We start from the raw sequence: 20,011 nt of genomic DNA, 5'->3' as shown, positions 1-20,011 counted from the left end.
CCATAATCCTTAATAGATGATTGGTCAAAATTTCATAGATCGTCCTTAATTGATCCAAGGATGTATCAGTGAAACTTGAAGCAATAGATCTATACTGGAGAACAAAAGAAGATTCCCTAGCCATGGAGTGTGCTATCAAAGACTAGTGAAAAGAAGATTCATAGAGACGAACTGAAACAACTTACTGGGTGAGAAGGAGAGCTCGGAGATGAAGAAGACAAAGAACGATGATTGCAGAATCAACGATTGTGTGGAGTAACGTTCTTATCTGACCTAATATAGTCTAATTCATTCAATAGGGACCATTGGATTTCTGTTGTTACAAGAGTAGGATAAATTTTTCATCTTAGGATCAAACACATAAAATAAATAAAACTTAGAGGAATCGTTACTTGGTAAAAGATACTTAGTCTTCTCTACTGCGTAATCATCGTGCTGACATTTAATACATAATCTCTTCAGAAATACATAATGGATCTGTCACATGGCTTAGGTAGTTGAAATAGCTGGAATTATTCTGATTGCACAATAATTTAGCCTATTAGACTCTTAATTCCTTTGACTAAACTTAAAAGGGAGATTTATGATCTGGGGGTGATTAGTGGGTGCCACGTGGATAAGAGAAGATTGGTGAACCTGTTGAGGGGGTTCTTGTAAGTTCCATGTTAGTTTTAATTTGATCAACTGAGTTAAGTTAGACACTATGCATTTGATGTCTTGTGTCTGAGTGTGTAGAGGCTTAGGAACATAAGAAGCCGAGCGAAAGACATAGAGAGCGAGAAGGATGACACGGGAAGAGAGTCGACAAGCTTGGTGCATCCGAGGGACATGGAACTAAGGAAGAGTACACTAGTGGAGCGAGAAGAATACATGTGGCACACCTGAAGGACGAGAAACTAGGAGGAAGCCTACTCAAAGAGAAGGTCGGAGTTGAGTTTGGGCGAGCTCAACTCCGGATGACCAAAGCATCACCCAAGCGACAAAGTCTTAAAATAGTCAACTCGAAAGTTGACCATGAAAACTTGAAGACCCGAGGAGCCTCGGGTGATTGGAGGCACCGCGAGTATCCAGTAGATAAGCTATTGTAAAAGGGAATGGAGGTACCTCAATTAACTAAAGGTGCCTTAGTCGAACAATAGTCAAGGCGGCTCAGGTCAACTAAAGGTGCCTCCAATGCCACAGAACCATTGTCGAGATGTTGTGACAAGGATGAGATTTTATCTCATTAGAGGTGTCTGGATATCATTAGTGTAAGTACTCCATCTTAATTTTGATATAGTTAGCCGAGTTAAGTTAGATCCTGTGTTATTTTGATGCCTTGTCCCTAAGTGTGTATAAACTTTGGAAGATAAGAAGTTAAGCGGAAGATGTGGAAAGTGAGAAGGATGCCGCAAGATATGAGTTGATGGGCTCGGTGCATCTGAGGGACTAGAAGCTGTGGAAGAGTACATCGATGGATGAGAAGGAACGCATGCAACATATCTAAGGGAGAAGAAGTTGGGGAGGAAGCCTGCTTGAGAAGAAGACCGGAGTTGAGTTCGGGTGATCTCAAATCTGGACGGTCGGAGAATCACCCAAGAGAGCACGGGGAAAAGAATGGTCAATATAGCAATTGATCATTCGGATGGACAGTGCTCGAGGTGCCTCTAATGACTTTGGAGGTGCCTCGAGCTTGGCAGTGAAGCTGCCATATTTGGGACCCGAGGTGCATCCAATCACATTAAAGGAGCCTCCAACGAAGCAAAGTCGTTGGTTGACTGTTATAACGTGGATAAAATTTTATCCACTTAGAGGTGCCCTGGATAGCTTTAGAGGCGCCTCCAAGCCATGTCAGCAGAATGGTAACTTTTACCAGGAGGCTATAAATAGCCCCCTGGAGGAAGGAATCAATCAACAATCATTGTATTAAATTCCTAGTTAGTTTTTGAGTTTTCAAAGTCTATAAGAGTCTACTCCACCTTCACGAAGGAGTTATTTTATCGGAGCTTTTCAATTATCTTGGATTAACAATCACCTAAGTTATAACCAAGTAAACTCTTAAGCCTTCTTACTATTTTTCTTATATTATTCTCTTTAATATTATTTTTGATTATCTAATATTGTGCCTTGCTAAGTTCAAAATGCAAGAAATTCTTCCAACTCTTTTTCAGGGCTACTCACCCCCATCTAGCCAACCGCAACAGTCTTGCAATAGGAGTCGCCTCTAATGCCACGACAGCAATGGTTACTTGTGACTAGAATGTTATAAATAAAGTCGTAGAGCTAAAACTTTGACAACACACTTAGAATCAACTTTTATATTTCATTTCTAAGCTTTTAACAGCTGTAAAAGGGTTCTTTGCCTCTGATTGTTGTCAAAGAAGTTTTGTTGTAGTATTTTTTAATTATCTTAGATTAACAACTACCTAGGTTGTAATCAAGTAAATTTTCGAAACCTTTGTTTATTTTTATGTTATTTATTTGCTTTTAATTAATTGTGTGCCCTTTCTAAGCAAGATAACAAGAGAAGATTTTAACTTATTTTGCGGGTCATTTATTCACCCCTCCCCCTTCTAGCTAGTCTAATGATCCAACAAGTGGTATCAAAGTCCAACCACTTTAAAACAACTAATTGCCAACTGAAGTAATAATAAGATGACCAGATCAAACATTCATTCACCGAAGTTTAGGGGGGAGCCCACGTTTTGGAAGTGTCGGATGGAGGTATTCTTTAAAATTGACTTTGATTATTCTTCTAATAATTAAATATGATTTTGAAGCACCCAAGGATGAGAACAGAGAAGAAAAGGAAAAGTACCAATAGAACAAGAAACAACAGACTAACTCTGGACGACCAAAGCATCACTCAAGAGACAGAGTCTGAAAATGGTCAACCTGGAAGTATCATGAAGACTTGAAGACCCTAGGTGCCTCGGGTGATTAGAGGTGCCTCAGGTATCCCAATAGATAAGTTGTTACAAAAGGGAATAGAGGCGCTTCAGTTGACTGAAAGCGCTTCGGATGAATAATAGCTAAGGTGCCTCAGGTTAACTAGAGGCACCTCTAATGTCACAGAACGATTATAGAGCCATTGTGACGAGAATAAAATTTTATCTCATTAGAGGCACCCTGGATATCATTGGAGGCGCCTCCAATGCCACATCAACAATGGTCACTTGTGACTAGAATACTATAAATGGCATCCTAGAGCTAAGAGTTTAACAACACACTTAGAATCAACTTTTGTACTTCATTTCTGAGCTTCTAACTATTATAAGGGGCTTCTTCACCTCCGACTGTTGTCGAAGGAGTTTTCTTTTAGTTCTTTCAATTGTCTTGATTAATAACCATTTATGTTGTAATCAAGTAAATCTTTGAGTCTCTTCTTTATTTTTATGTTATTTATTTACTTTTAATTAATTGTGTATCTTTGATAAGTAAGAAAGCAAGAATTCTAACTTGTTTTGCAAGTCAACTACCCCGGCTCCTTAGCCACTGGCTCCTTGGTTCCAAGCTCCTGGGCATTTCAGCTCCTGAGCCCTAGCTCCTTAACCTCCCGTCTCTTTGGCCCCCAACCCTCCCAATTCCCGGGCCTCTTGACTCCTTGGCCTCTAGCTCTCGAGCCTCCCGCTCCTGGACCTCTCGCCTCTTGGACCTCTCGGCTCTTGGGCCCCTAACTTCTTAACCTCTAGACTCCTTAGCCTGTATTTCTCAAGCCTCTTGAGTTCTTGGTCTCCCTTCTTTTGGGCCTCCCAGCTTTTGGGCCTCCCGGCCCTTGGCGACGCACATCGGAATGCATGATCATTTAAAAAAAAAATAGAATAACCATCGCATAAATCTTAGATTATTTCTAGAATAGGATAATTCTCATATAAATCTCATATTATTTCAGGAAAAAATATTGGCATGAATAAGTTTTACATTATTTAAATAATTAAATGATTATAATGTAAAGATCGGAATGGAAGGAAAAAGTCTATTGTCTCTCTATAAAATGTAGCCCTATCCGACATCCAAGGTACATACGTATAACTACGTACATCAAAACTCTAATACTCATGTTTGACTTTTTTTCTCTAACTTGAGCGTTGGAGTGACTATATAGGGGAACTCCCTTACCGTCATTCTAACTCATTTTCTTTTTATTTACTTTCGTTCTAACTAGAAGAACCACAATATTATCCTCGTTGTCATCCAGCGATTAGTGATTAAGTTGGCAATAAAGTCAGCTCACTGATAATTCACTCATCAATGTTTACAGGCAAAATTATGGATAATTTTAACAAAATACAATATCAACAATGAGATTTTTTTTATGAAAGATAAAAAAAATCCTGTTATGATTTTGACAAAGAAGAGTTACACCCTTTTGATTTTTCAACCTATTTATATCTCACACAATTTTATATGTTTTCTCCTCTCAGCATAATTCATTATAGCAAAGATAATTATGTTCATCCTAGGTATCCCTTATAGTCCATCTCTAGATTATATATATGGAGATAAATCACGGAGTCAACTTATAACTGATCGCCAAGTTAGATAGGAGGTAGGAGAGATTTTTTTTCCAAGTACATGCGTCCATCAAAAATTGATCTCTTACCCTATGTTATAGTAAATCTGTCAACCTCTAATTTACTGTGCGCGTAATTTAAAACTCATAGTAGTATCATCTCTAACTTATTGAGTAATAGGGTTGCTAACCAATTAAACCAAATCAAGCTTTAGATTATTTAAATTTATTTGTTAAGATACTAGTCAAATCAAATCGAGTATAAAAATGAACTAAATCATTATAACAAGTATTTAAATTTAGTTTAGTTTTTTTTTAAATTTAAGTTTGATTTAAATTTAACTTGAACTTAATTGGTTTAGGTATTATATTATTTAAAAATTTTATATTTTAAAATTTATTTATTTAGATGGTTAATGATTTTAATAAGAGTTTTGTTAATTAATAGGTTGGTTCATAAATTTTATCCGCGCACATTATTCCTTTATTCCTGGATAGTTTATAATCCTTATTCGTGATTAACAAACTATATATACTAGTGATCGTGCACACGCATCACGTGTGTAATATAATATATTGAAATCACATTTACCCTTTAATATTTGGGTATTTGAAAATCCAAATTGTTTGAATTTTCTTACCCTTAATGTTGTCGGCCTAAAATATTTATAGAAATTTTTTTGATCATAGTATTGTCAATTCTAAGATGTGGGACTAAAGAGAACTATATTTTTTATATAAAACAACCAGAGAAAATTAATGATGAGAAAAATTCATAATAATATGCCGCAGCTGAGTCTATAACTCTAGATCACTGATTATTTCGCTTGTGGAATTACTAATAAACTTTGGAATTATTTTTAGTGTGAATAGAAAAAAGGAAATTAACGTAAATTCATTTTAGGCTTTACCAAAATTAGTTAGTAAAGGGGAAGATTTTTAATAAAATAGTAATATATATATATATATATAAAATAATTCATTTAATTCAATTAGTTATTTAAATTTATTTATTTAATTATATTTGAATATATAAATAATTTTTTACCAAAATATCATTTCGTCATCCGACTCAACTAGTGTCGCTTGCGTGGGCTCCATGGCTGAAGCATTTTGGGCCTTTAACGTTTTGGGCCCTTTAACTCTGATGCTCCTGAAAATAACATATGACACGATCAGCCATGGCATCTTGTAATTCGTTTGGGAACTTCAAGTGCGAACCACAAACAGGAGGATGGAAAACCCTGGAGCGACCTCGAACTCGAAGAAGAAGAGGGGATTCCGAAAAGACGAAGGTTTACCATTACCTGATCTCCACACCGCCGCCAGGACTGGGGATCGCCTCACCGTCGTGTCCATCTGTAACACCAATCCACTCGCCGTTAACTCTAGGGATCGCCTTTCCCGGACCCCGTATCCTTTTAATGGAGTTTTACTCTTCTGAATTATCTTCGGTTAAACTCCAGTGTAAATCAAGTGGCTTACTATGATTTAGCAATAAACGTTAGACTTTCTAGGGTTTAGTTGCCAACTTTGTGGACTTTGACTAAATTGTCTGGTTTTTTTTTTTTTTTGGTTTCATTTTGTTTTCATTTTTTCGGACGATTCTTTCTAATTGGCCTCTTTTTTTTTCCCCCTATTCAGAATTTTAAATTTTGTCCTCCATTAAGAAAAAAAATTGCTTGGATAACAATCTTCTTCAATGAAAGGAGTGGAAAGATTACTTATCAGACTGATGCCCAAGTCATAACCAGGTTTCGTTTCTTGTTTTTTCGTATAAAAAGAATAAAATTTGTGTTTGTGCTTAAAATAATTATGCAGACAGAATGTATATATTGTAGTTAACGTCAATTATGCTGCAATTTATGCTTAATTTGACCAATTGCAGACAAAATGTGATAGTAGAAACTGTGTTACACCTGTCATCCTAGAAAAAACCTACTTTCCCTATCTTTGTGAAGTCAAATATGTTTTCTTACCTCAAGGAGAGGAACTTTTAGTTTGTATATGGAAGGGTGAAGGGTCTGGATTATATATTTATGCGACAATGCATAACTCACTACCCATACAAGCAAAAGGATCACCTGTTAACTTATTACATTCAATCACTAGCTCAGCCTAAGTTGATAATATCACCAAGCTAAGCCAATAAATTTCCTTAATTAGCCCACCCTCCACTTGGAACTGAACTGTCAATGTCTTTCGCTTAAATTTAATATACACATCAAGATTTAAATTCGACTCAGCTCCAAATCACCCCAGATCGATAAGATGTGAGACCTAATTTTCATCATCACCCAAGATTTTTTTTTTTTCAAATACCCCATTAACAATGCCTAAGATTAGGTTCACCATTATACTAAAATGTTACAGAACTTATAAAACTTAGTGCACATTAATAGAAATTTAGTCATCTAAGTTATGGACTCCTTTGTATAATAGTTCATGATGAGGTGAGACTAAATTAAAGTGTTTCAGATTCCACAAGTTGAAGTTTGAAATCACTGTCATGTTTCAAAATCCAATTTATCAGAATCACCTCTACTTAGGTGTTTGTCAAATGGTTTTTTGACATCAAACAAGCAGGTGTTTGTCCTTTAATTAGGTTTGGTATGATCCCAAGCTGTGACAAATCTTATCAATTGAGATAATCAATTCATTAAATTTCTAAGCCCAATCACTCGCTCAAACTTCTTGAACTCTAGTTATTAGTAAGCTATTAGTAGTTCTCATTTAGTCTGTAACTTCATTTGCTCACCACAATTCCCAATCTAAGACAATAAAGGTGGTACAAACTAAGTTGGAAGTAAGGTTTAAGTTGAACATTCGGTGGAATAGTTACAGACAAAGGATTGAGATAATTTTTCTTCTATTATATGTTAGACAACTATTTTGTGAGTGATGTAGAAGACTACCATTCCATCATATAAAAGATCACTGTATTTTGGAAGCCTATGCACCTACGGAAAGCGAACAAGTATACAATTTCTTTCCTAAAATAGCAATTGTTTGAGGTTTCAAAAGTTTTGCTCCATTCCATTGCTAACACTTAAACATGCAAAACCTTAGGATATCCTGTGATTTTAGCATTTGCCTTGACATGATTAATTTGAATTAAGATTGCATCTAGCTGCATGGTCTGGGCAGACAGAGGTCGTAAAATTTCTCTGCAATAACAAAGCTGATGTTGGCGCTGCTGCTATGGATGATACAGCTGCAATTCATTTTGCTGCTCAGAAAGGTCACCTGGAGACGATCCAGGTCCTATTATCTTCTGGAGTCTCCGTCAAGGCTGCAAACAGAAAAGGATTCACGGCTTTGCACTATGCTGTCCAAGGATCTCATGCAGAACTCATCAAATATCTAATCAGGAAAGGTGCAAGCCTTACTGCCAAGACAAAAGGTGGGCAAACACCTGCTGACCTTGCAAGCACAGAGGAAATCCGTGCTCTTCTTGAAGATGGTAAGCAGTCACCATCCGTACAAGAAAAATCTACCAGAACCAAATTGGATGCGGATTCGATGACAGAGGACTGTGCCGAAGAGAAGGATCGAGGCTCCATGCCAAAAGAATTGGTGCTAGTTGATGAGGGCGCATGCGTCAACGAAAAGAGGAATGACAAAGAAGTTGATGACGTTGGCTCTTTGAAAACCAAGAAGGCTAAGGTTTCTCTCGATCATCTTGTAGCTGAAAGCGATGAGCAAGATGGGGAAGAATAATGAAAGATTTATGATGTACAAGCAGTTCTAGCATCCGTGGTTCTCCCATCTGACGGGGGCTGAAAGGTCGGCTGTTTAGACTTGATGCTGCGAACATCATCTCCGAGAACAATATATGCTGTAAAATTGTAGTTATAGTGGGGCAGGATATTATTAACGTGATGAAACATGGGTTCTTCATTCTAGTTTTATTGGTTTGTAGACCGCTCAAAAGATAAAAGCTTGATGTTGTTGGTCATTGGTGACTAATACTCATTTGTCAATTAACTTATATGTATGGCTGTCTTTATTATATATTTTTTTCCTAAAATCTCAAGTATCAGCCGGCGGAATGATAGCAAGTGAAAAAATTTAAAGATATTTTAAAAAAGTACAACTGTGGAAAGAATAAACTGATTACTTTAATTCCGGATTGAACACTTTTTGTTGTTACATTAACGACTTTTATAGATCAAAAGGAGTGCCCTGTTAGGTAGATCGTTATCTAACGGCTCCCTCGGCTGGTCTACATTCCTTATCTCAATATATCTGTGGCAATTAGAAATTACTATCAACTTCTAGTTGGGGTGTAAAAGGTTATATTTAAATTTATTTATTTCTTATTGAATTTAACTCTGTCCATGATGACCGATCATGGCCAGTCCCAAGCCCGGATAAAGAAGGAGGGTTGCGTTAGGTTGCCAGCCAGCGTCAAACTATGACAAATATTTCATGAATGAATCCATTAAACTATTGTGCTAATGCTAGGTTGTTCTCTGGAAGTAACGCGTTGTAGGGTCCGACTGTAACGTCTTGGCAAGGACCGCTACATCTCCATAATTCGGGTGTAGTGATAAATATGCAAGAGTTCGCGTTACAGGGTCCGACTGTAACGTCTCAGTAAGGACTGCTAGATCTCCATGAGAACTTGGGTGTAGTGTTAAATAGGCAAGAGTTCTCACACCATAGTTTAGATAAGAACAAATATGATAGGAAAACTAATAATATAAGATTTGGAACATGAAACATAGGAACTCTCACTGGTAAATCAATGGAGGTAGTAGATATGATGATTAGGAGAAAAATTAATATTTTATGTGTACAAGAGACAAAATAGACAGGTGAGAAGGCAAAGATGATAAAGAACTCGGGTTTTAAGTTATGATACACTGGAAATAGTAAAGCAAGAAATAGAGTGGGTATTATTGTAGATAGTTTGTTAAAGGATGAAGTTGTAGGAGTAGTTAGAAAAGGGGATAGAATTATAACCCTTAAGATAATAGTGGCGAAAGAAACTATGAACATAATTAGCGTATATGTACCACAAGTAGGATTAAATGAAGCTACCAAATTAAGGTTTTGGGAGGACTTAGATGAAATATTACAAAATATTCCACCAAATGAAAGGATTTTAATAGGAGGTGATCTAAATGAGCATGTCGGAGTGAAAAATGAGGAATATGAGAGAGTACATGGGAGTTATGGGGTTTGGAACGAGGAATGAGGAAGGGAAAACTATATTAGATTTTGCGATAGCATATGACCTTATATTAGCTAATACGTTTTTTAATAAAAGAGAAGAACACTTAGTCACATTCAAAAGTGGGAATAATAAATCGCAAATTGATTTTCTTATGGTTAGGAAGAAGGATAGAAAGATTTGTAAAGATTGCAAAGTCATCCCTGGAGAAAGCTTAACTACCCAACATAGGGTAGTAGTGTTGGATATACACCTCAAACATAGTGTCAATAGAAAGAAAATATATACAATTCCTAGAATTAAGTGGTGGAAGTTAAAGGATGGGAAGCAACATATATTTAAAGAGAAGGTAGAAGTACAAGCATTAGGTGAAATATACGATGACTCTAATATAACATGGGATAAGATGGTATCAAAGTTGAAAATAGTAGCTAAGAGTGTCCTCGGTGAGTCAAAGGGGCATGCACCGCTAAGTAAAAAATCTTGGTGGTGGAATGAGAAAGTACAAGAGAAAGTGAAGGAAAAATGAATAACTTATAAGGAATTATATATTTGTAAGAACGAGGAAAATTTTAAAAAATATACAATAGTCAAGAAAGAAGCTAAGAAAGTAGCGAGTGAAGCAAAAAATGAAACTTTTGAACGGTTATATAAAAAATTAGATACAAAAGAAGGGGAAAAAGACATCTATAGAATAGCTAAAGTGAGAGAAAGAAAAACAAGAGATCTTAGCAAAATAAAATGTATTAAAGATGAATGTAATAGGGTATTAGTAAGCGATGGAGAAATAAAAGAGCGGTGGAAAATGTATTTTCATCAACTTTTTAATGAAGGTTTAGGAGATCAACTTAACTTAGGTAATTTAATTAGGTCAAATGAGCATCGAAATTTTAATTTTTATCGCAGAATTCAAACTTCAGAAGTAAAACAAGCTTTAAATGAGATGCACAATGGAAAAACCGTTGGACCAGATGATATTCCGATAGAGGTATGGAAGTGCTTAGGAAAACAAGGTATTGAATGACTTACAAAATTATTTAACATGATATTGAAAACGAAAAAAATGCCTGATCAATGGAGGATAAGTACTCTAGTTTCCTTATATAAGAATAAGGGAGACGTATAAAATTGTGCAAACTATAGGGGTATTAAACTAATGAGTCATACTATGAAACTTTGGGAAAAAGTAATAGAAAAAAGATTAAGGAAGGAGACCATAGTGACAGAAAATCAATTTGGGTTCATGCCTGGAAGGTCGACAATAGAAGCTATACATCTTCTTAGATAATTAATTGAAAAATATCGGGAGCAAAAACAAGATCTACACATGGTATTCATTGACTTAGAAAAGGCATATGATAGAGTCCCAAGAGAAATTATATGGAGAATTTTAGAAAAGTGAGGTGTTAGTGTAACATATATTGAACTAATTAAGGATATGTATGAGGATGTAACGACCAGAGTAAAGACTTCAGGCGGAGTAACTGAAGTATTTCCAATAAAGATAGGGTTACATCAAGGATCAGCTCTAAGTCCTTATCTTTTTACATTAATTATGGACGAACTCACTGCACACATTCAAGACACAGTACCATGGTGCATGTTGTTTGCAGATGATATTATTTTTGTAGATGAGACACGTGAAGGAATAAATGCTAAGCTAGAATCTTGGAGTGAAACACTAGAAGGGAAAGGTTTTAAGCTCAGTAGATTAAAGACGGAATATATGGAATTTAAGTTTAGCAATATTAAAACAATTGTTAAGATAGGAGAGGACGAGTTGCCTGGAACCGAGAGATTTAAATATTTAGGATCATTTTTACAAAATGATGGAGGGATTGAGAGAAATGTCTTACATAGAATACAAGCAGGATGAGTGAAATGGAGGGGTGCGTCGAGTGTTTTATGTGACCGTAAAGTAGCTCTTAAACTTAAAGGTAAGTTCTATAAAACCGTAGTTAGACCTGCTATGTTATATGGAGCTGAATGTTGGGCTATGACTCGAGCACATGAGCAGAAGATGAGAGTTGCAGAGATGAGGATGTTAAGGTGGATGTGTGGACATACGAGGATGGACAAAATAAGAAATGAGAGCATTAGAGAGAAAGTAGGAGTTGCATCTATTGAGGAAAAACTTAGAGAGACACGTTTAAGATGGTACGAACATGTACTTAGACGACCCATAAATGCTCCAGTTAGGCGATGTGAAACTATGATAAACATGCATATAAAACGAGGAAAAGGAAGACCAAAAAAGACTTGGTTAGCAACAATAAAACAAGATAAAATTTATTTAAATATAGATGATGATATAATAGGAGATAGAGCTCAATGACATAAAAGGATTCATACAGCCGACCCCACCTAGTGAGAAAAGGCTTGGTTATTGTTGTTGTTGTATTTCTTATCGAATTTATTGAAACTTGTCTATTAAAAGTTTTATAGAGTTCAAATTTTTTATTAAGTTCAACTAATAACGTATCTAATACATATTTATATTATTTTTTATTTTTAATTATAAATAATTTATAATTATAAAATATATAAATTACATCAATATGTAAGCTGTTGATAAACTTTGTTCATGAATGAACAATCGAGATTTGTTCCATTTTATTTGTTTCATATATTTTTTTACCATTGAATAAATATAAACTAGTTTTAGTGTGCCGAATACTAAATTTATTCATCAATATCCGATTCACTCGATATGTAATCATAGATAGGGGTATTAAAAATGAATCCGACCCGACGACCCAACCTGAGTCGACCCGAAAAAAATCAGGTTCGGATTGGGTATTTTTGGGTTCGGGTCGGGTTCAGGTTGGAGGGTTGGAGAGTAAAAAAGTTTCGGGTTGGGTCGGGTCGGGTTCGGGTTGACTTAAATATAGGGTTTTGTGGATTTTTTTAGAGTTAAATCAAATTTTATTTTAAAAATTTAGATATTTTTATGTATACTAATGTCATGTTTGTATGATAATAATGGAGTATTGAGATAAAAGTGAAGAATTATAGGGGAAATAGTCCAAAAAAATCATTTTGAATTGGATTTTCGGGTTATATGAGTCGGGTTCGGGTTGATCAGATTCGGGTTCGGGTTGAGGTATTTTGGGTTGAACTCGGGTTCGGGTTGTGCTCGGATTGAGTTAAAAAAAAAAACTCAATCCGAATTGACACCCCTAATAATAGATTATGAATAATCACAACATGTTGCACATAAGGGCGTTGGTGCTTGAAACCCCACTCGACAACTTGGCCTCAAGGTGCCTCGAATGCATTATAAAATCAACGTTCGACCAACAACTCTAAGCAACACTTTTCTATACTCAAATGATTTTCATGTTGCTCCAAAATTCTATACTATGATGCTGAAGTACTGCTTTGACAACAACGATCAAGTCTCTACTCTATTTTGTTGTCGATATTAGTGTTATTTGTATTTCTTTTTATTATACTCTGATTTTTTTTTTTTGTAAAAATGAGTCTCCTTCTTGATTAAGAAAGAGATTATTAGTGGATCGCTCATCGGAAGCAATCAACATCATGGGCCTTAGATTAGCAGTTGTTGGGCTATAGATCAAGTAAACTATGTTTTTAGTTAAACTTTTCTTATTTTCGCTGTGTACTTTTTGAAAAACTATGAAAAATGATACGCGTTATTTACCTCCTCTAGCGTTCTATTCGATCCTAAATACTTGATCTACTGGGCTAACTTACCTCTTGCTTGAAGTTTACTCCTCTAAGACCTCCTATACTACTAAGGTCTAAGGGTTCACTCTCCTAGAATTTCTTTTTTGCTCAGAGTTCACTTTCTAAGTTTTCTCTCTATCTAAAGTTCATTCTCCTAGAGTTTTTCCGTTTGCCAAACACTTGGTCTCCCTTAATCTGCTTGATCTTTTGCCTAATTAGGCATTTGGTCATCCTTGACCTGTTCAGTTCTCGCTTGACTCTAATACTTTCCACTTGCTAGATATCAATCATCCTTGACATGCTTGAACTTTTATTTATTAGTCATCCAATCAACCTTTTCACTTGTCTGCCCGGGATTTAGTCAACATTAATTTGGACTTCTTACTAACTCACTTCCAAGTATCTAGTTGCTTGGATTCTTTCATTGACTTGTCAATCTTGACTAACTTCCATTAAAAATATTACTTAAATAAATATCAAAATTTTAGAGGCTGATTGCACTAATAAAATGTTACTATATTTCAAAGTCTCTTCAAGTAGGGGTGTAAATGAGCCAAGCCGCTCGTGAGCTATTCGAAGCTCGATTCGATAAAAGCTCGTTTGAGCTCGTTTAATGAGGCTCGTTAAGATAAACAAACTAAGCTCAAGCTTCATATTCGGCTCGTTAGCTTGTGAACATGTTCGTTAAGCTCATAAATCAACTTTTAAATAAAAAAATAATAATTTTGATATTGAATTTAGATTTTACACTCTACTTATGAAAAACATAGAAAATATATTAAATTTATTTATTAGAATAAAATTATAAATTTTAACAAGAATATTATAATTTTTTTAAAATATATAATTTAATTTATAATGAATATTTAAAATTATAATTTATATTTATTAAGCTCGTTTAGCTTAATAAAAGTTCGAATAAGCTCGTGAGCCATGAATATATTCGTTAAATAAAGCTCGAGCTCGGTTCAATTATAAACGAGCTAAACTCAAACATCAAAGAATTCGACTCGGTTCGACTCGATTATACCCCTATCCTCAAGCAAAGAAAAGCGATCTTCATTCCTATATCACATTTGTGCGTTATATCTATTTTATTTCTGGTATATTTTTGTATTGCTGGTAAGAACAACTCTGTGAAAGATTTCTTCATTTCCAGAAGATATCCAAAAAGAAAAAAAAGATAATGACATTGTAAGAGTAATCCACCTTATGAATCATAGGCCAAGTAGAAACCGATGGGGATTCTGAACCATGCGAAAAGTTTGTGTCCTTGTGTTTGTTTTGAATTGTTTATTTGTTTTTATTTTTTACTGTGGTAACTCAAATCAGAATGACTAAAATGAAATTGAAGCGCTTATTTATCCTCTCTGACCACAGCTACAACCACGATCTTATAATAGAAGATATATCTTTTAGATCATTTTTTGTGATCGAGAGAATGATCTTTAAATATATATTGGTGAAATATATGATTTTTATTTATAAAATAGGTGTGGATCATTCATTTTCATTAATATATATTTAGAGACTATTTTTTAAATCATAAAAAGTGATCCAGAAAATCAAGTACGACCCAAAAGGATTGATCATATAAAAGAGGTAAAATGGGCAATGGTAGAGGAATCCACAATCCACATCTCGTTGTTCTAGCTCCTTCTGTCTTTATTTCCTACATTCTCGTTTTTTATTTTTTTCCATCGGATATTAAGTATTAGTGCTCTTTGACGCGTGTTGATCCATGTAGGTCGTTCATGTCATCGGAGGAAGCTTCACGACATTTGTCTAAGTAGGAGGTGAATTTTGTACGCACCACAATCATTTAATTAGTAATACAAAAAAATATAATGGCTTAATAATTTTGAGGAATAATTTAACAATAAATATATTACTTATAGATTTTAAAAAGTTAAAACGTTCTAATCCATTTAAATTAAAATTCACCACAAAGTTTGAAATATGATTTTTGAGTATTATTCCAACCGAAGAGTCCCTCTTTACTTGCTTTACGCTAAGGATGCCGGCTCCCAGAGCCTACCACCAGCGAAGCATGCCTATGATTTAATCCACCTAATTCCCTTTCAGTACTCGATTGAAGGGGGGCAGGAGAAGAGGCGGATAGAGGAGATCGATGGAGCACAACGGGAGTGGCGACGCCTGCCCGGCCCAGGCGTTCCGCTACAATGAGACGCTATGCGCGTGCAACCCTGGGCGGTACCTGGTCAACGGCAGCTGTGCTATGTTCGACACGGGCGGGGAGTGGGTTGTGAGCTCTGGAGTTTCGCCGTCCACCAGCTTCCTCACGACGGCGCTACCCGTCGATTCCATTACACGCTTCACCCAATCACAGGCTGTTCTGTTGGAGGCCACCCTCGTCCTCCTTCTCATATGGCTCGTCTTCTGCTTCGCCCTGCGCTTCGCCAGGTTCGATGGCCGGTCCTTCTGGTCCCTTCTCCGCTGGTGGATCAGCCGCTTTGACATGTTCTACGCCACCAACCACTGGCTGGTCAGTAAATTGTCTTGTTTTTTCTCCGCTCTTCAAATATCTTAATTTAACGTTTTATTTTGTGGTATCGTGAAGAAGTTAGTTTAATTACTTGACAAGATCTGGGATAGAGTATGAAAAATAATTGGTATGATAATGTTTTGACTTGATTATCATTACAAAGATGGCTTTTACATTCTCTATCTTCACGAACTTAGGAGCAGATCATTATCATGTGAAACTTCAACTTGCATTTTACTTTGATCGTAAATCATGCCAAACAAATAACTAGTAAATCATGCCAAACAGATAACTAAAATAAGAAAAAAAATTCTAATAACATCTAGTTTTGTTCGCGTTCTTACCATAGAGTATTTACTTCTTGTTTACCTGAAAAAGGTTCAGATAATACTACTGTAACTAGGGAAGATGCCAAACTTTTCTCAAGCTTTCGGTCCAGAGCTGATTCATGAGTGTATATTGAAAATGATTTAAAGTGGTTACGTGTCCAATTTGCATTCAATTTTTATGAGTTTCAGCTGTTCTGGGACAGATCTGTTTCCTCTTCTTAGTCTTCTTAAAATCAATCCCAACTTGACGGAGTAAGCTTTGTTATTCAAAATTCATGGCTCCTTGAAACCTTGTCTTATTCGAGATCCATCAATGTCTTAGCAAATTGTTTGGCTAATATAATCCAAATTTTTAAAGATCATATACAGTAGACCCATGTAGATTCAGTATTCCATCATAGATTTAGCTAAAGATATGAAATTTATTTGTAAAAAAATGCTTAACCCTTGATAAAATATTTATCAAGAGAAACAATTTATAATATAAAAATTGATATTAATCAACCTAAACACTTCATGTCTTTCCACTAAGGACATACTGTGGCAAGCATATGCGATATAGCATCGTACTAGTGTCCTTTTAGAAATGCTTATGCAGCCACCTAAACTACTTTTAAACATGGGATTTAACCTAATTAGGTTATGGGATTGAAATGACATCTTGGGGGTTTATATAGGCAGTATCTGTTGTTCCTTTTAAATTTGTGTAGTTTTGTTTAATATTTTTTGTTTTTGGGTTAAACATTTGTGATGTTTCAATTTAACATATGTTGGCTGAAAAATTCAATCTAGTTCTCACTATTCAGGTTTTGGTTTTCACAATGTGTCCTTCTGAGTATTATTGATATCGTAGAACTTTAGAATGTTATAAAGTCAGTATTCATCAAAACAAAAGGTCAATATTTATTTTGAGGACTTGGGTAGGAAGTCTACATTTGTAATCTTTGATTCAAATATTTGCATAGTAGACATGATTGAACTTCATAGATTTTCATCATGATCATTTATCAATGCGGTCTTAGTTTTTTTTTAATGCAAACAAGGCATAATTTTTTTGTTTCTTCTAATTTTCATTTCTACCACTTTCAAGTTTTTTTATCTTTCTAATAGGTACGCCTCTGAAAATTGATTTTTGTCAATAAGCTTTACATCAAAGTACATAGCCAGTAATTTCAATGAGTTGTGATTGTGGAAACAAATTCAATTAAATTCATTTCATGGACCCAAGTACAAGTATACACCTTGCTAATACCCAAGTTAATTTTGTATATGAGAGAACATTGGTTCTCATAGCATCTTGCGAGACCAATGGAATTAGTACAAGTACAATTAGTGAATGTACTTATGTTTCCAAGCTTTGATACGATGGATTGGTTCTATTAACAATTGCATAGCTATCAGTATCATTATCTTCATTTCAGACTTCTCATTTGATCATATATCAAAAAATGATGATGTTTCTTCACTATCATCATATTCTTATGCATCAATTGAATCAAGTGGATTATGACCAATCATATTCTGCTATTAACCCCCCTTTAGCTAGGCCATTTGGAGGCTCTAGAAAAAGATGCATGTATGGATGAGGCTAGCTGAAGAAATATGATTTAACTGGGCCATTTGAAGGTTCTAGATGGCAGATAATGCTGAGCATTGGAAGAACCAGCATTTTAACAGTGATATCTGGTATTTGATAAAAATAATGGGTAGAATCATTGAGCAAAGGGTAGAAATAGAGTGCTTGATGATCGTTGGAGCTGCAGAAAACTGGTTCAGTCTGAACAAATAGAGTATATTGTGTAGGACCGTTGGGCCGGCTAGGAGGGGGTTGTTGGATATCCTGCTAACACAAAAAGGAAAACAAACCCTCCTCGAACGATTAAGCTAACACTTGTAAAATGAATTAAGCAGATAAATAAAAGCATAAAAGAAGAAAACGAGGCAACAAAAGATTTACTTGGTTACAACCGATGTGGTTGTTAATCCAAGGAAGATTAAGCTCAAAAACTCCTTCAGGCGGAGAAGCCTCTTACAGCGTTTAGGCACAGAAAATAGAAGCTTAACTACAACTAAAGCACACAAGTGTTTGGAAATAGAATGATCGTGATTGTTGAAAAGCTTCTGGACCAAGGCTATATTTATAGCCTTGGTCGGGGCGCCTGGATGGGTTCCGGGCGCCCTGGGGGGATAAAATTTATCCCCCAACGTTTGATCGGTAAATCTCGATCCTGGTGAAAATCCAGTCCGGGCGCCCCGGATGTTCCGGCCCCGGAGCCAAAAGTCAACCCAGTTGACTTTTGGTCCGTGCTCTCTTCTCGGTTCAGCTCGCCTCGGTCCGGTCTTTCTGCTCCGGCTCCGCTTGCTTGGGTGATCTTTGACATCCGGAATAGGGCTCACCGAACCCATCTTCGGTCTTCTCGGCGTGCTTCCTCGGCTCTCGTCCCTCACGTGTCCTTCTCGTCCACCACCAGTACTCATCCGAGACTTAGTCCCTCGGTCGCACCCCGTGCCCGCTAGCTGCGTCTCTTGCTCCCGAGCAATCTTCCCTCCGGCTTTCGTGCCTCGGAACCACCGCGCACTTCCTTCTCGTCCGCCGGTACTCTTCCATGACACCTCGTCCCTCGGACGTACCGTCCTTCTCGCTAATTGCGTCTTCCGCTCGACCCTATGCTCTTGCACACTTAGACACGAGGTTAGAAACAACGCAGGACCTAACTTATTGATCACACCGAAACAACCTTGGGGTTCCAACAATCTCCCTTTTTGGTGTGATCAACCCAAGTTAAGCTAGGGTCACAATAGATATGAAATTAAGCAGTTTATTGCAATAACATGCAACATGATAGAAAAAATTAAATTTCAAACATTTTAATTTTCAATTTTGTCTATCTCCCCCTAGACTTATACTTTCCCTTCTCCCCCTTTGATCACAATAAAAATGGGGTACAAACGAAATCTAAGAGTTGACATTAAAAAAAAATTTTGAAACTATTTTTCAATAATTTTCAGGGAAATATTTCTAAGTCAAGACAAATTTCTAAGTCATTCGATATCAAGATTAAGAAGTTTTTAAACAGAAAGCTTTATGCAAGAAAATTTCAGAGAATTAATAACATAAAGAGAAATTTTCTATGCATTTATTTATTTATATATTTTATGCTTTAATCAGAAGGTTTAAATTTCCATTTTAATTTATCAGAAATTCTTATGTCACACTTTTTCAGATTTAAAGCAAAAAATATTAAACATGCAACAATTTGTATCATGTTAATTTCTATTATTTTTTGAATTTCAAGTTCACAAAAATATTTCGATAGCATAGATTCTAACTTGATAAAATTTTCCGACGCTATAAAAGATTCTTTCGACAATGTGCAAAATTTGTTTGAAAGAATATTTTGTAATTTGCAAGAATTTTTTAATAAAAATTCTAATTTGCAGAAATTTATTAATAATAGATTTCTTAATCCGAAACACTTTTTCGATGACTCATTTTCTGAATTGCAAAACTCTTTCGAGAAAGTAATTTGTAATTCGAAAAAATATTCGAAGAAAGTTTTTGATATCATTTCTAATTTGCATAATTCTTTTGAAAAAATATTTTGCAATTTACAAAAGTTTTTCGACAAAATTTCTAACTTGCAAAATTCTTTTAATAATTTGCAAAGCAAGTTTGACAATTGATTTTCTAATTCGAAAAATTCTTTCGATGATTCAATTTCTGATTCGAAAGACTCTTCAGGCAATTTTTCGATTGAATCATTTAATTGATCAGAGGTTCGAGTCCATACCTGACTTACCTTGTCAGTAATTGA

The 20,011-nt window shown here is 35.6% G+C and overlaps 2 protein-coding genes across 2 annotated transcripts in view; both read left to right on the top strand.

Annotated features, from left to right (window-relative positions):
- Positions 1–5,668: 5,668 nt before the first annotated feature.
- LOC122052325 (putative ankyrin repeat protein RF_0381) lies at positions 5,669–8,504 on the top strand. Its single transcript, XM_042613803.1, has 2 exons — positions 5,669–5,905; positions 7,612–8,504. Exons 1-2 carry the CDS (start codon positions 5,727–5,729, stop codon positions 8,210–8,212), a joined length of 780 nt encoding a protein of 259 aa, XP_042469737.1. The 5' UTR covers positions 5,669–5,726; the 3' UTR covers positions 8,213–8,504.
- Positions 8,505–15,351: 6,847 nt separating this feature from the next.
- LOC122052324 overlaps positions 15,352–20,011 on the top strand; it is a 51,337-nt gene continuing 46,677 nt past the window's right edge. The window contains exon 1 of the mRNA XM_042613802.1: positions 15,352–15,867. Within this exon, the coding sequence (XP_042469736.1) occupies positions 15,493–15,867 (375 nt within the window). The 5' untranslated portion in view covers positions 15,352–15,492. The remainder of the gene's footprint in view (positions 15,868–20,011) is intronic.

This window comes from Zingiber officinale, chromosome 3A (assembly GCF_018446385.1).
Source record: "Zingiber officinale cultivar Zhangliang chromosome 3A, Zo_v1.1, whole genome shotgun sequence".
NCBI lineage: Eukaryota > Viridiplantae > Streptophyta > Magnoliopsida > Zingiberales > Zingiberaceae > Zingiber > Zingiber officinale.
This window is presented reverse-complemented; position numbering and strand designations above follow the sequence as displayed.